Source organism: Candoia aspera, chromosome 11, assembly GCF_035149785.1.
Source record: "Candoia aspera isolate rCanAsp1 chromosome 11, rCanAsp1.hap2, whole genome shotgun sequence".
NCBI lineage: Eukaryota > Metazoa > Chordata > Lepidosauria > Squamata > Boidae > Candoia > Candoia aspera.
The window spans coordinates 1,561,145-1,574,184 of NC_086163.1; the positions used below are offsets into that span (position 1 = coordinate 1,561,145).

General features: G+C 49.4%; 1 protein-coding gene across 1 annotated transcript; it reads right to left on the reverse strand.

The window, feature by feature from the left end:
* Nucleotides 1-736: 736 nt before the first annotated feature.
* USB1 (U6 snRNA biogenesis phosphodiesterase 1) lies at nt 737-11,144 on the reverse strand. The gene is made up of 7 exons (XM_063312711.1): nt 10,993-11,144; nt 9,555-9,715; nt 6,047-6,230; nt 4,965-5,018; nt 4,022-4,127; nt 3,554-3,637; nt 737-2,902 (listed from the first exon to the last, which is right to left on the reverse strand). Exons 1-7 carry the CDS (start codon nt 11,130-11,132, stop codon nt 2,798-2,800), a joined length of 834 nt encoding a protein of 277 aa, XP_063168781.1. The 5' UTR covers nt 11,133-11,144; the 3' UTR covers nt 737-2,797.
* Between the last annotated feature and the right edge of the window lie 1,896 nt (nt 11,145-13,040).

Genomic DNA, 13,040 nt, shown 5'->3' on the forward strand with positions numbered 1-13,040 from the left:
CATTCAGTGGCTCCCTTCTTGTGCCTTGAGAATGTGAGGGGAAAATAATCTCCAAATTACCTAGTTTCATGCTCTTTGGGGAAACGAGGTTAGTCTTTTCCAATGGCCTGCCAGGTTCCTATCCAGAATGCAAGGAATTAAACACAGAGAGCACTGGGTTTACCTTTTCCATGGAGTCCTTGGTGCTGAGCCTTGTTTTTTTCTTGCAGACGTTTCATTGCCAGACTAGGCAACATCTTCAGTGCGAAGAGGGAGTGGGCCTTGCTCTCTTTTTATATACCATAGAGGACAAGGCCCACTCCCTCTTCGCACTGAAGATGTTGCCTAGTCTGGCAATGAGACGTCTGCAAGAAAACAACAAGGCTCAGAGAGCACTAAGGACTCCACAGTTCAACCCTGAGCTAAAATTTTCACTTTGATTTTCCTTTTCTTCTGAATTGGGCCCAAAGATTAATATGTAATTGAGACCAGAGGCTTTTCCTCTGGATTGATGGACAAACAGTTGGAAAAAAGGCGTGGAACTTTGTTTTTGTACATGACAACTGCAGCAAGGTTGTTGTTTGCACAAAGATGGAAAGATTCGGCACTGCCCACAATGGAGGAATGGCTGGTGAAGATGATGGAACTTGCTGAGATGGCTAAATTGACTTCTTTGACCATAGAAAAGACACTATTTATGTTTATTATTGACTGGAAACCCCTTATGGAGTTTTTGCATGAAACAGGAAAAAAAGGATTTATGGTTTATGGTTTTAATAATTAGACAGGATTATAGAAAGAAGAGTTATACTGTAACCAAAGAGTAAGAGGCAAATTTATAATTGTACTTAAAACTGCTGTAAAGAAAATCAGAAGCCAGTTCTTTGTATCATTTTTCTATTTCTTTTACTTTTTTCCCTTTCTTGCACTTTTAGCTTTCTCTTTCCCTTTTCTTACTTTATAGTAGTTTGTATTAGTTTTCATCTTCCTTTTAAAAAATCTTTAATAAAACTATATGAATGCCATGGTCCAATCAAGGCCACTGCTGTGCCTTTGATGGACAAACAAAGGGTTGGGATGCTTTAGTTTGGATTTTGGCCTAGAGGAATCAAGTATTTTCCTGCCACGTGCATGGGAGATCTCATCTAACTCCAGTGGTGGGTATAGGTTTCTTATTTTGTTCCTGTTTATGGTTTTTTTTCCCCACAATACAGTCAAACTCAGCCCTCTGAAAGCAGGTCCAGAACAGGAACTTATCCAGGCCTCTTTGGAGATCCACCTGCAGCTCCTCCTTCCGTCAGTCAGAGACGGAAACGAGGCAAGGCAGCCTCCAGGCCTGTCCTCCGTGAGCCTTGCGGTCGGCCGGCCGGTCTCCTGACACTGCCCGACAGACCCCTCTGCCGCTGCCCTCCCAATGTCAGGGAGAAGCTGGCCTGGGGGCTTTAGGGCTGAGCCAACTTTCATGTGCATAGAGATGTGCCTGGCTTTGAGACAAAAAGGCTTTCTGGCCCTCAGGCTAAAGACCCCGGAGGCAAGGGAGAGGAGCCAGGCCTAACCCAGCATCTTCCCAATTATTTTTACATGTGCAGCCCAAGCTTGGTGGGCCCAAGAGGGCTGGATTCGAACAGCTGCTCGGGAGCAGAGAGTCTAGATTGATCCACCCCGTTTTCCCCAGCTGTCCTTTGGACGTTTCCTTCCTTTTTAAGCTGAGTCTTAAACCTATCAAGGCAGAGAATGAGTTAACTGATGCTTGGTCCTTTTCTCCCTGTTCTGCTTTAACCAGGGAAGCCTTCTGGGCACAAAGATAGGCTCAGCCCACCTCGTAACCACCACACGCTTCTCTGTAAATGTATACGGAGCTAGGCTAATGTCTCTCTACAAACAAAGCTCTGTAAATGAACCTTAGATTACACATCAAGGCACAACACCAAGCTTTATACCTCTGCAGAGCTGCATCAACAGGTTGGGCCTGGCCCTTCATTGCTGTGCAAAAGATGCAAGAACACGAATATTCAGTTTTTCTAACAGAGCAGCCACACCAGCGCTCCCTTAGCTGGACACTTTGCAGATGGCCAATTGCTTCCTCCTGTAAGAAGACAGCACCTCTGTCTGTAAACCATTCTAACTGCCACATTTCCCCCACAGAACTTGGAAACCTGGGGCATGTGAGACGCAGAACAGGGGGACCTCGGGGCTGCCTGGGGGAGATGGGACACTCTTGACCAGCACATGGGCTTCCAGAGGCTTTAGAAAGCCAGCACTGACTAGTGTGGCTGTTTGACAAAGTAAGTGTAGCCCATTAAAAAGAAAGCCACAAAGTTTCTGAAACTGACCATGAAGAAAATTGCCTCTCCTTTTCTTCATTCACTCTCAGAATGGCCAGACACCAGCAGGCTTCCTACTTGAAGAGTGCTGACAGGCCAGATGTCTCGTGTTAAGGACAGGCAGCATCTCCAAGGCATCCCAGCAGGACCTGTCATCCTCCAGATCAGCCTCCTACAGGACAAAGTCCTGGAGCTTGGAGAAAGATCTGACTTGGCTCTCTCCGTTTAGAGAGCTGTATTTTCAGTTTCCCCAGGCAACTGAGAACTGGAGTGGAACGAAATGGAAGTACATTCGATAGGACCTGGACTCGCAGAGGCCTGGAGGGCACTAACTGCCTTGGCCCTGAAATGTTCTCATTGGAAGAGCTGCTGCTGTCACACACAGTCGAGCTCCAAATGGGTTTCGTGCGAATCCAGCGTCGTCGTCTCTGACCATCTTTGGAAAAGGGCTGACAGTGCCCATCCCAAGTCGGCTGGTTATTGTTCCTGGGCTTCTATTGCAGAGGGAATGAGAAAACCTTATTGCCAGATTTGCAACGGACTTCGGTCCCAGGGATTCGCAGAAAATACGAAGAGTCCTCAAACCCATCCACAATCTCCTGCAACAACAGGAAGGCAAATTAACACACGCCGAGCCCCAGGAAGAGAGTGGCAGAATTTGTCAGAACCACCTTTCGCCTCCTAGCTTTGCTCGGCTCTTTGGTTATCAACTGGTCCCAACCCCATTCCAAGTTGCTTAAAGCCTTTCACAGCTGGATACCTGTAGATGTCAGGAACCTTCCTCACATGTGCCCTCATCCCAGGACCCTGCTCAGCCTTCTATCACTAAAAAAATTTAGAGGGCCAGTCTCCTGGAAATTTCCTATGAAGGGAAAATGCCAGGCATGCTTTATTATCACAATGTGCTATCTTGGCATATCTACAAGTTGAAAAGGTGTGTCAAGAAATGCAAAGATTTTTATAAAGCCAATCAATAGTATCTCATGCTATCCTGGTCGTCGTCTTCCACTGTAGTCCTCAAAGCCAGGCGGCTTTAAACCCACTCCAGGCCCCACCAAAGAAAGGTAAGCAAGCAGGATCTTCCAACCTTACTAGTAGACATCTGAGCTTAACATGGACCCATCCCAAACTTCTCTCAGGCTTGAAACAAGTCCATTTCCAAAATGGGACACTTCTGGTATGGTCAGAATGACCTGTGTGGGGTCCCAACTGTTTTGTGTACATCCGCTAAAGGCTTCCAGGCTGGTTACCTGCAGCTCCTGAATACATTGGCCTTCAAGTGCTTCCAACACATTCCCCACACACCAGGCGAGGCTGAGGTGGAACGAGGGATCCTGTGAACACAGCCAGTGGCCAAGATCAGAGGAAGGCCCACCCACCAGCACAGCCAAGCACAACAAGCAGCAAACCACCACCCCAGGCGCAGCAAGTTGACTGCCAACATTTCAATTACAGCAAATTAGAGCCCTATCTTTTATTCTGCATTCCAGTAAGAGTTCAGAGTTCATAAAAAAGAGGGATAAAAGAATCAAATGCTGCTCACTGAATACTGACTACCCAAAGCACAGTGAACAAAAGGAATGAAGCTGCTGGAAGAGCATTTAAATAGTCACTTAATGGATTATTCAACCCTTGCTGTTCAGCTTCCCTCAGAGACTTCATTGTAGAGCAGTAACTTCTTCCCTTTCTACCTTCCCTGAGAAAGCTGCAAGCCTCACCTTGTAGAAAGGCATTAGGTTAAACTCCTCCATAACTTGATCCACTTCTGAAACCAACTCCAAGATTTGAGAATGTCCGGAAGAGACTTCTAAGCCAACAAAAGTCCTGCAAGAAGATTTTTTGAGAACAGCTCGCAGCAGCTCTTCCGCAGTTGACCTCTTGCGTGGACGGCCTCTCTGTTCCCAAAGGCAAGTGGAGGGGCACGTGGCAGTGAGGCACTTGGAGAAAACCCACCTGGGGAGGGTTCTCTTGGGGATATGTGGTAGCCTTCGGGTAAGTTCGGGGGAAAAGGCAGAGGTAGCACAAAACCAAAGGATCACCTTTTGGTCAGACGACGACTTTATGAAAGAAGCACCGTCTGCATTGGCAGAGGATATAATGGAGAAAATCTGCTGGGCAGGGATGCACTGGACACCGGCGGTGGCTGAAAGGGGGGGAGACTCTGGGAAAACTGGGGGGCTGGTGGAATATGCTGTGCCTGGAGCTGCAGGGGGAGTTGCCCTTGCTAAGGTTCAAGGCACCGCTCACCCCAGTCTGTTCAAGGGAGGGCTGCTTTGTACAGAACACCTCCAAGAAAGTGCCTCTCCCTGCCTGTGACGGCAGCCGCTCATGCCCTGGCTGGAGGCCAGCTTCAGTTCTCTTCAGGGCAGAGGCGTCTCTGTTCAGGCACCGCAGCATGTGGAACCTTAACATTGGCTGCAGACAAGACACGACCAGCGGCTGTCCTGGAGCGGGAGCGGGCACTCGCGGAGACCGCACGTGCTCGCCCGCTCTCAACACCGCATCCTCCAGTCTTCCTCTGCTTCACCTTCCAGAAATATTTTGCTAACGCAAACGAGGCAAAATTCCCACACGAATAGCAGATCGTTATTATTTATTTCTAGCCCATGGCACAATACTCTCCATGGCTCTTTGAGGGGGAAGATCCAGTCATTCACCCACCTGGTTTTGGTCTGATTGGTATAAACCTTCACTTGATCTGCTCTGCAGATGAACCTGAAACACGGTAGAGAATCCATCTAATCTGGGAAATGAAAGGCAGAAACAAAGGAGGCCCGAGAGAGCTCCCAGCCACAGCTGCTCCTCTGGTCCTCCATGACTTCCTGCTGACGCTCCCAAGCTCCAAACCCAACTCAGTTGTGCCAATTTAGCAATAGTGCTGCCTTTTCCTCATTCGCTGCAGACTGAGATTTGGGGGTGTCAGAGGCAATCTTATGCGGCGGCTCACCTAATTTTTCAAAGATGATCATCACAGTTAATGGTGGTGATAGAAGCTTGCATGTTGCAAAGCAAGTCGCCAGTCTCTAGCCCGACGCTCATCTGCAGCCACACCTTGGCCCCGCAGGGCCCTGCTGGGACGGCAGACAGCGTTCTGCTGCATGGTGAGCGGCAACTCAGTCATGCTGGCCTTGCCCTCCCATGGCAGCCATCTTGCAAGGGCGCCCCTACATGCCATCAGAAGTCCAGAAGTGTCCCTGACCCCCAAGGATTGCCGGCCTCCATGCGACAAAGGACACCTTAACAGGCGGCTCTCAGGCATCATGGACTGCTGAGCAGCGTTTATAAGTTCAGCAGGAGGGAACCAAGCTTCTACAACAGAAAATGGCGCTGCAATTTTTTTGCTCCCTTGTCACAACCCTTCATAGATGCAGCATATTTTTTTTTAAAAAAAACCAGAACCTTCTCCTTGGAAAGGCCCACACAAAGCACAGGAAAAAAGCAGAACCTTCTGGCCCCACAGACACACTCTGCATTATCGTTTTCCTGCTCTTTTGTGAACAGAGGGAAAGTGCCACCGCTTGCAGCCACGGTGCATGTTCTCTCTCTATCCCCACCCCTCGCTCAAAACTGGCTGTTTACCGAACACCGGATGGGCCTCTGCTTCTGCCTTGCCCATATCTGAACTGCCTCACCTGCTCTTCCCAGAAGCCTCCCTACCCTACAAATGACCTCCCCAAATGCAGCCTGTAAGCAGGCGTCACACACGACAGGAACTCATCGCCTGCGTGGCCCACGGGCCTCACCTGTGGCAGGAAGCCAGGCGTTCCTTGAGGGACTGGACGAAAGGGTCAATCCAGTGATGGCGCAAGACCACCCCTTGAGAGAGACTGATGTGAAATTCCCCCTGTCCCTTCAGCAGAGGCACGTAAGTGCGCCCACAGAGCAGGAGGAGCTGCAGTAAGTCCAGAAAGTCCTCCCCAGCTTCATCTGTAGAAAAAGCAGGTACCCTCAGATCAGCGGCTCTTAAACTGTGTGACCCCATGACCCCCCTTCCTGGTCTTGAATTATATCATGACCCCACCCCAAAAATACCAGACTCTCTTGTTTTGCACAAGCGTCTTGGTGGCAGCAGTCCCAGACTGGATCCTCAACTCGTGAATAAGCAATTACAAAGTGCCACAGCATTTGCCCAAATTACCCCTAGTTTAAGAACCACCTCAGATGCTTTCTGCCCCAGCCAAGAATACCAAAAAGGCCCAAGTTGTACTTAAGAGTCCTAGGGCTGGGAGGGGGCGTGGAGGTCTTCTGGTCCACCTTCTGCCCAATGCAGGTATCCTCGCATCCACCCCAGATAAATGGTTGCCCAGTCCCACAACTCCAGGAGCCAGGCTGTTCCACTGTTTAATAGCTGTCACGCCCAGGAAATTCCTCCTTATTTGGAGTCTGGATCTCCCTCTGCGAAGCTTCCACGGGTTGGCTCCTGTCCTGCCCGCTGGAGCTTTGCAGAGGAAATCCACCGCTCTGCCCTGGAAGACTGGACGTCTGCATCCACACGCCTTCTCTCCTTTGGGCCAGACGGACCCAGTTCCCGCAACGCTCTTTGCAGGATTTGGCCCCCAGGCCCCTCACCCTCTCGGTGGCTCTGCTGGGCACACCGTCCAGTTCCTCGGGCCCTTCCTGCCTCGTGGCGACCAGAACCGGACACAGGATTCCAGGGGCGTCTGACCAGCGCAGCCCAGACTGGAACGATCCTGAGTCCATCCCTCTGTTGATCCAGCCCCAAACTGCACTGGCTCTTCTGGCGGCTGCGGCACACTGCTGGCTCGCACTTAGTCTCTGGTTGAACGAGACAGATTCTTCCCAGAGGTACTGTGCTGCGTCTTGCACCTGTGCATCTGTTTCTTCCTGCCAAAGTGCAGAACTTGACGTTTCTCTCCACTGAACAACTTCTTGTTGGATGGGGGCCACCGTTCAAGACTGTCAAGATCCTTTTGAGCCTTGAGCCTGTCTTCTGGGGCGTTAGCAATCCCCCTGCAGCTTTGTGACACCCTCAGATTTTATGAGCATCCCTTCTATTCCCTCATCTAGGTCGTCCATGAAGATGCTGAGGAGTCCTGGAGCCCCAAAGTACCCCACGGCACGCCTCCCTCCATGCGGACATGGACCCATAAGGACCGCCCGTTGGCTATGGTTGTTCAGCCCAACCGTGACTCCATCTGGTAGTGGGACGATCCATCCCACATTGTTACAGTTTATCAAGGAGGTGGCTGTGGTCTGATTTTTCAGATGCCCTGACTGAAACCTAAGTACACTACATCCACAGCATTCCCTTGGACCACTAATCTAGTCACATTGTCAAAGCAATAAAATTTGTTTGTCAGAACTTCTGAACAAACTGTTTTTGCACATATTGTGTTATAGTAAAAAGTCTACAAGAAACAAAGCAGGAAGTTCTCAGACAGATATATCTCCCCTGGAACCTTTGCTTTGGTCTTGTGTGTACAGCACTGGTGTAACACTGCCAGCTGAGCCTAACACACAGGGCTCTTTCAAGGCTACAGTACACACAAAACACTTTCAACCTCAGAAATTTGTAACCACAGTTCCTGGGAAGAAATGGCAGACTGTAGACAGCTCCGTGAAAAGTGAAGCTGACACCTGTGGCTAAGAAAAAGGAGCTGACAAGTAGATCGGCTCCTTCGACCCTCTCTGGAGACATGAGATTGCCCATATTGTGCTCCATACAGTTGCTCCTCATGAGGAGACTGCAAGACGGAGGTCTCTGGAGGGTGGGAGAACCAGGAGATGAGGGAATTTGCCATTCTTGCTCCAGCCTTCAAAGGAGACTAAGTTCACACTTCCTTTGCTAATCACCTTCTGAAATTGCCTATTAACTGCTTTAAAGAAGTTAGACACATTCAAAATGACAAGGCTGGAAACAGGGTGAGTGTCTTTAATCCTTAATGTAAGAAAATGAAACTGCATCTTTATAAGCTTTAAGAATTCAAAATAAACAGCAAAAAGCAAGACAATGTTTTGGCTCTAGAAAGTTTTAAACAGATTAAGTGCTCAGAAAATGTTGGAATATTTGATTTTGAATATTTTGAAATTGATTTTAAAGAATATATGCATTTTGGGGGGAAAGAAAAAGTATTTTCAATACTGTAGACGTAACGAGAAACTTATAATGGCATTCAGAGATATTGTTGAGGAATGGCAATGCAACTTTGAATCAATAATGTCAGCTAAGTTGTGCCTTTTTACGAACACCCTGTTCCCAGAAGAAGCTGTTACACCAGAAGATGCTGTTACAAAAAATATTTGGAACAAAACTTATCTGACGTGATTATGGAGAACAACGTGAACAAGAATTTATCATTGGATATAGACAAAAAGTAGGATGAGGCTCTAAAAATTAAGAAGGAAATAAAAATGCAATTCAAGAAAGATATTGGAATAATTTCTTCCTGCTGGACTTACAAAAGAGACTTGTTAAAGTTTTGAAAGTATTAGAGACAAGGGATAACGATCATTCGAATGGATTAAAGAACAAGATTGTTTTATGTAAAAGGAAGGAACACAAAGTTGGCTTATTTGATCAGGATTAAGATGGGATATGTTGTTATTTGGGGGGGCTCTTTCTGGACTTGTTGACTGGAAAGGAGGCGTACTGGATTTGCTTACAGTTAAGAGCTGAGCTCTGGGATGAAGCGTTTTAGATCTGTTAATTAAGAGGAGGCAAAGAGAGAGCAAAACTGTTTGTGCTTGCCATGATGAGGGTGGGAAGTTGCTTTTAGTTTTTTCTTTTCCCTCTTTCTTTTATTCTTTTCTTTTTGGTTTGTATTGTCTATTATTGTAGTTAAATTTTAATAAAAATATTATTTAAAAAAGGAAGAATTTGTAACCACAGGTCCTTCTCAGTAGTGGCATTCTGATTCTGAATGGGGAGAAGTTAGTATTGTTTATGTTTTATTGCACTACCTGGGCATAAGTAAAAAAAGTGTTTGCAGTTCCTCAAATTTTGCAGAGCATTTCTCCAATCAACAAAGTGCCAATTAGGGAAAAGAACCCACCAACCATTCAAGGAAAAATACACAAGATCTATTGATTTTCAGAAACCTCAGCCACCCAGAGTTTTTTCACTGCTTCAAAAATGTTTGGAAATGTTAGATCTCTAGGCAGACCGTGAGCACAGAAAGCCACGCCCCAGTGTTCCACTCTGCTCAAGGCAACCATGTAGATTCCCAAGGGAAGGGCCAACCTTCCACTCCTGTCTCAGAGAAGGGGGAAACATTGAGAGTTAGAACTTACATGGCATGTACACATGGGTCGCCCAGTTGCCTCGTTCATGAGGAAATGTTCGCAGACGGCCTCCGTGTTTGCTGCTGTCATCCACCACCATTTCCTTCTCTTCCTGATCTCTGAACATCCTCCGCACACTGTCGGGCATGGGGAGGGAGGGCGCTGCAGCTCTGCAGGGTGGATGGAGAGAGTTGACGGCCTAAACATTTTCTTCTCAAAGATCAGAAGACAAGCAGCCGCTAGACAGAAGTTGCATCCCTGCCCAAGAGCAATGCAGATGAGCACTACTCAGGCAAGTAAGGAGGAGACACTGGAAGCCATACCATGCGGGGAAAAGAAGCATTCCAGGGTCAAGATGCAGAGGGACGGAGCCTCCTCCCCACTGATGTCAAGTGAGGAAATGGGAAAAATAGGTCAGAAAAAAATAGTTCCAATTCTGGGCGTGCACTATTGTAGCATGTCCACTGAGGAAATTTCTCAGTCTAAAAGAAAAAGCTTCCGGTCATAAAAAGTGTGACTTGATGGCTAGGTTGCACATGTTTAACTGGGTTAGAGACTGAAACTGCTTTTTTAGAACATACTAATCTTGGGTAGTGTGAAATATGGTTAGCTTTTTTGTGGTTTTACATGTTGCGTTTATGGAGTTTATTGTACAAACCCAAGAACGGTTCAATTCAATAGGCAAGGTACGCAGAGATTGTGGTCACAGCCTTCGTAATCTGAGTTCTCCACACCAGGATCAAGAAAGAACAATCTGCCTCCAGATATCTGGATGTTGCCTTTGCTGTTAATGGAGCTCCCAAGCCTTTTCAACGAGCTTTTGGAACTTGAAAAGTTGTAGCACAGGATCCCCACTTATCTTCCTCTCGATGCATTATTTTAACTAAAACAGATTTATGGCTTTGGAGCCTCATGTTGTGGCTTTAGGCATTATTACCGTAAGCCACTCCAAGTTGGACCAAGACACCACCGCACTCTTGCCCCGCTGCCAACAGCAACGCCTGCAAGGGAAAACTGACCCTGCTCCGGTTGGGCGGCAGCGTCGGGTTCACACGCTGACACGCGCCCTCCCCCGCTTTCACTCAAGGATGGTTTACCCAGTCAGCCCGGCTGGCTAAACTTGCTCAACGCACCAGGGCCAGGGCGGCACCGCAGAACGGGGGCTCGGACTCCGGAGGGCTCAGTAAGAGCCACGCTGCCGGGCGGCTCCCGGAGGGAGGGGGCGAAGCCAGCGACTCCGCGAACCCGGCCCGGCCACCCCACCGGGAGTGGCGGAGGAAGAGCTGCCTCCCTCCGGCCGGCAGGACGGGCGCGGGAGAGCGGAAGGCGCCGGCGAGCCAGAGGCCCGCGGCTTCGTCCCCGGTCTCCCCGCTCTTCGGAGAAGCCCGAGCCGAGGGGCCCCCGGTGCCCTGCCAGCAACCCGCGCCGGGAAGCGCCGCCGGCTCACCTGCTGCGCGGAGAGGAGGAACCGCGGCCGCCCGCCGGCGCCCGCCGAGCGTCCCCGCTGCTTTTCTCCCGGGCGGCGGCGGCGGCCTCGCTCTCGCCCTCCGAGCCGGAGCTGCTGTAGTCAACCAGCCCCGCGTTCATGGCCGGAAGCAGGGGAGGCGACCCGGAAGCGGAAGCCTCGCGCCTGCGCAGAAATGACATCCTGCCCCGCCGGCAAGGACTTCCAGTGTAGAGTCGTCGCCACCGGCTCGCTTCCGGGTTCAGTTCCAAAGATCGGGTGGACTGCCCGTTGAGCAGCGGGCGTCGTGTGAACTGGGCGTTCACGTGCCACCCTCAGTCTCGGCGCTATGGCTCCCGCAGCAACCAGGGGCGGGACGAGAGGAAGCGGACCCGTCCAGCCCAGCCGCAGGGGGGAGCCTTGTTTCCCCGAAGCCTCTCCGGGCAGGAGCGGGGAGCCCGGCGGACGGAGGGGTTGAAGTCGCGGGAAGGCGATCCCGGCTCTCCTTCGGAAGCGCTTCCAGCGCCCGGGATCGCCTTCACGTGGGGTGGTCTCGATGGCCTCGAGGTCCCGCCACCTGCTTTCAGGAGACCCAGAACCGGCCTGATGGCGGTGGGGGGGGCTTGGTTCCTCGGTTCCGCGTGTGCCTTGCAGACGCCCCGCAATCGGAACGGAGCCGTCCCCGAAGATGGGGAGCGGCTGGCCAAGGAAGGCTGCTGTGCGGGTGGGAGGTTGGAGGGCCATCTTCGCCCACGTCGCCGGTGGGCGGAAGCGCTGCCAGGCGGGAATCACCCTTCCTGCCAAACGCGCCCTGTTTCCTGAAACAGAGAATCTCTACTCAAGTTTGCTCCGGTGCATAACGGATTTGTTAGCTAATCGCGTTAAAGAGAATCTGCTTGGTGTGCATATTCTATCCCATACACTGTGTTATTCCAGTAGAGCTAAATTAAAAATGGAGAAGGGAGCCGGATATGGTCTTGGTGCATCACAGCTGATGGAGAGCCAAGAGTATGATGAAAAATAATAAATGCCACCTTGGGTGCATCGATAAAAGTGCAGGGTCAGGTTCAAGAGAAGTCCCAGTTCCTCTCTGTTCTCTGTTGTTCGGATGGCCCCCTGGAAAGTTGCACCCAATTTGGGACACCCCTTATGTATGTATGTATGTATGTATTTATGCATGCATGCGTGCATGCATGCCACTGCCCATCTCCCCCAAAGGGGGACTATGGGCCATTTACAACAGAGATAGAAGCATTAAAATACCATAAATAAATATAAATACAAATATAATATTGAACATAAATTGTGATTGATATTCTGATTGATTAATGGCTGTATTTATGATTTTATGGAATTTTTAATTGTTTTTATTGTGAACGGCCCAGGATCCCCCGTCTGGGGGAGATGGGCAGTGATAAAAATTTGATAAATAAAATAAATAAATAAATAAATATAGTATAAAATCCAGATGACGATGATAGTTGGAATATCACTCACGTGTATCTAAAGGGCCCATTTTAGGGCGCTAACCATCTCCAGGGATGATTACTTCCCACCCCAAGCAAGGTGGCAAAACCAGGTTTTTAGTTGTTTTTGGAAGGCCATAAGGGATAGAATCTGTCTTATCTCTGGGGGAAGGATGTTCCAGAGGGCGGGAGCCACTGCAGAGAAGGCCCACTTTCTGGACCCCGCCAAATGGAATTCTCTTACAGATGGGGTCCGTAGTGTTGGGAGTCCTGGCAAATCCAGCATGCCTCATTAGCATATGGATGGTTGCTCTAGGATGCAAACTCTGTGCTATTGTGGAAGCTGTTTGTTGCCACTCCCACTTCCTCTCTCTCTCTCCCTCCTTCTTCCACCTACTGAGGGAGCAAGCATGCTGCTCTCCTCTGTTTCCATCTTGGGCCTAAAGCCATATGCCTAGCCCTTTCTTCCATGCAGCTCTTGGCAGCTATAGGGCTAAGAGATCACTAAGTATAGGTAAAGAACAGAAGAAACAAGGAACATCACTTTTTCACTAGAGATGGATGTAACAGAACCAAGAATAAAAG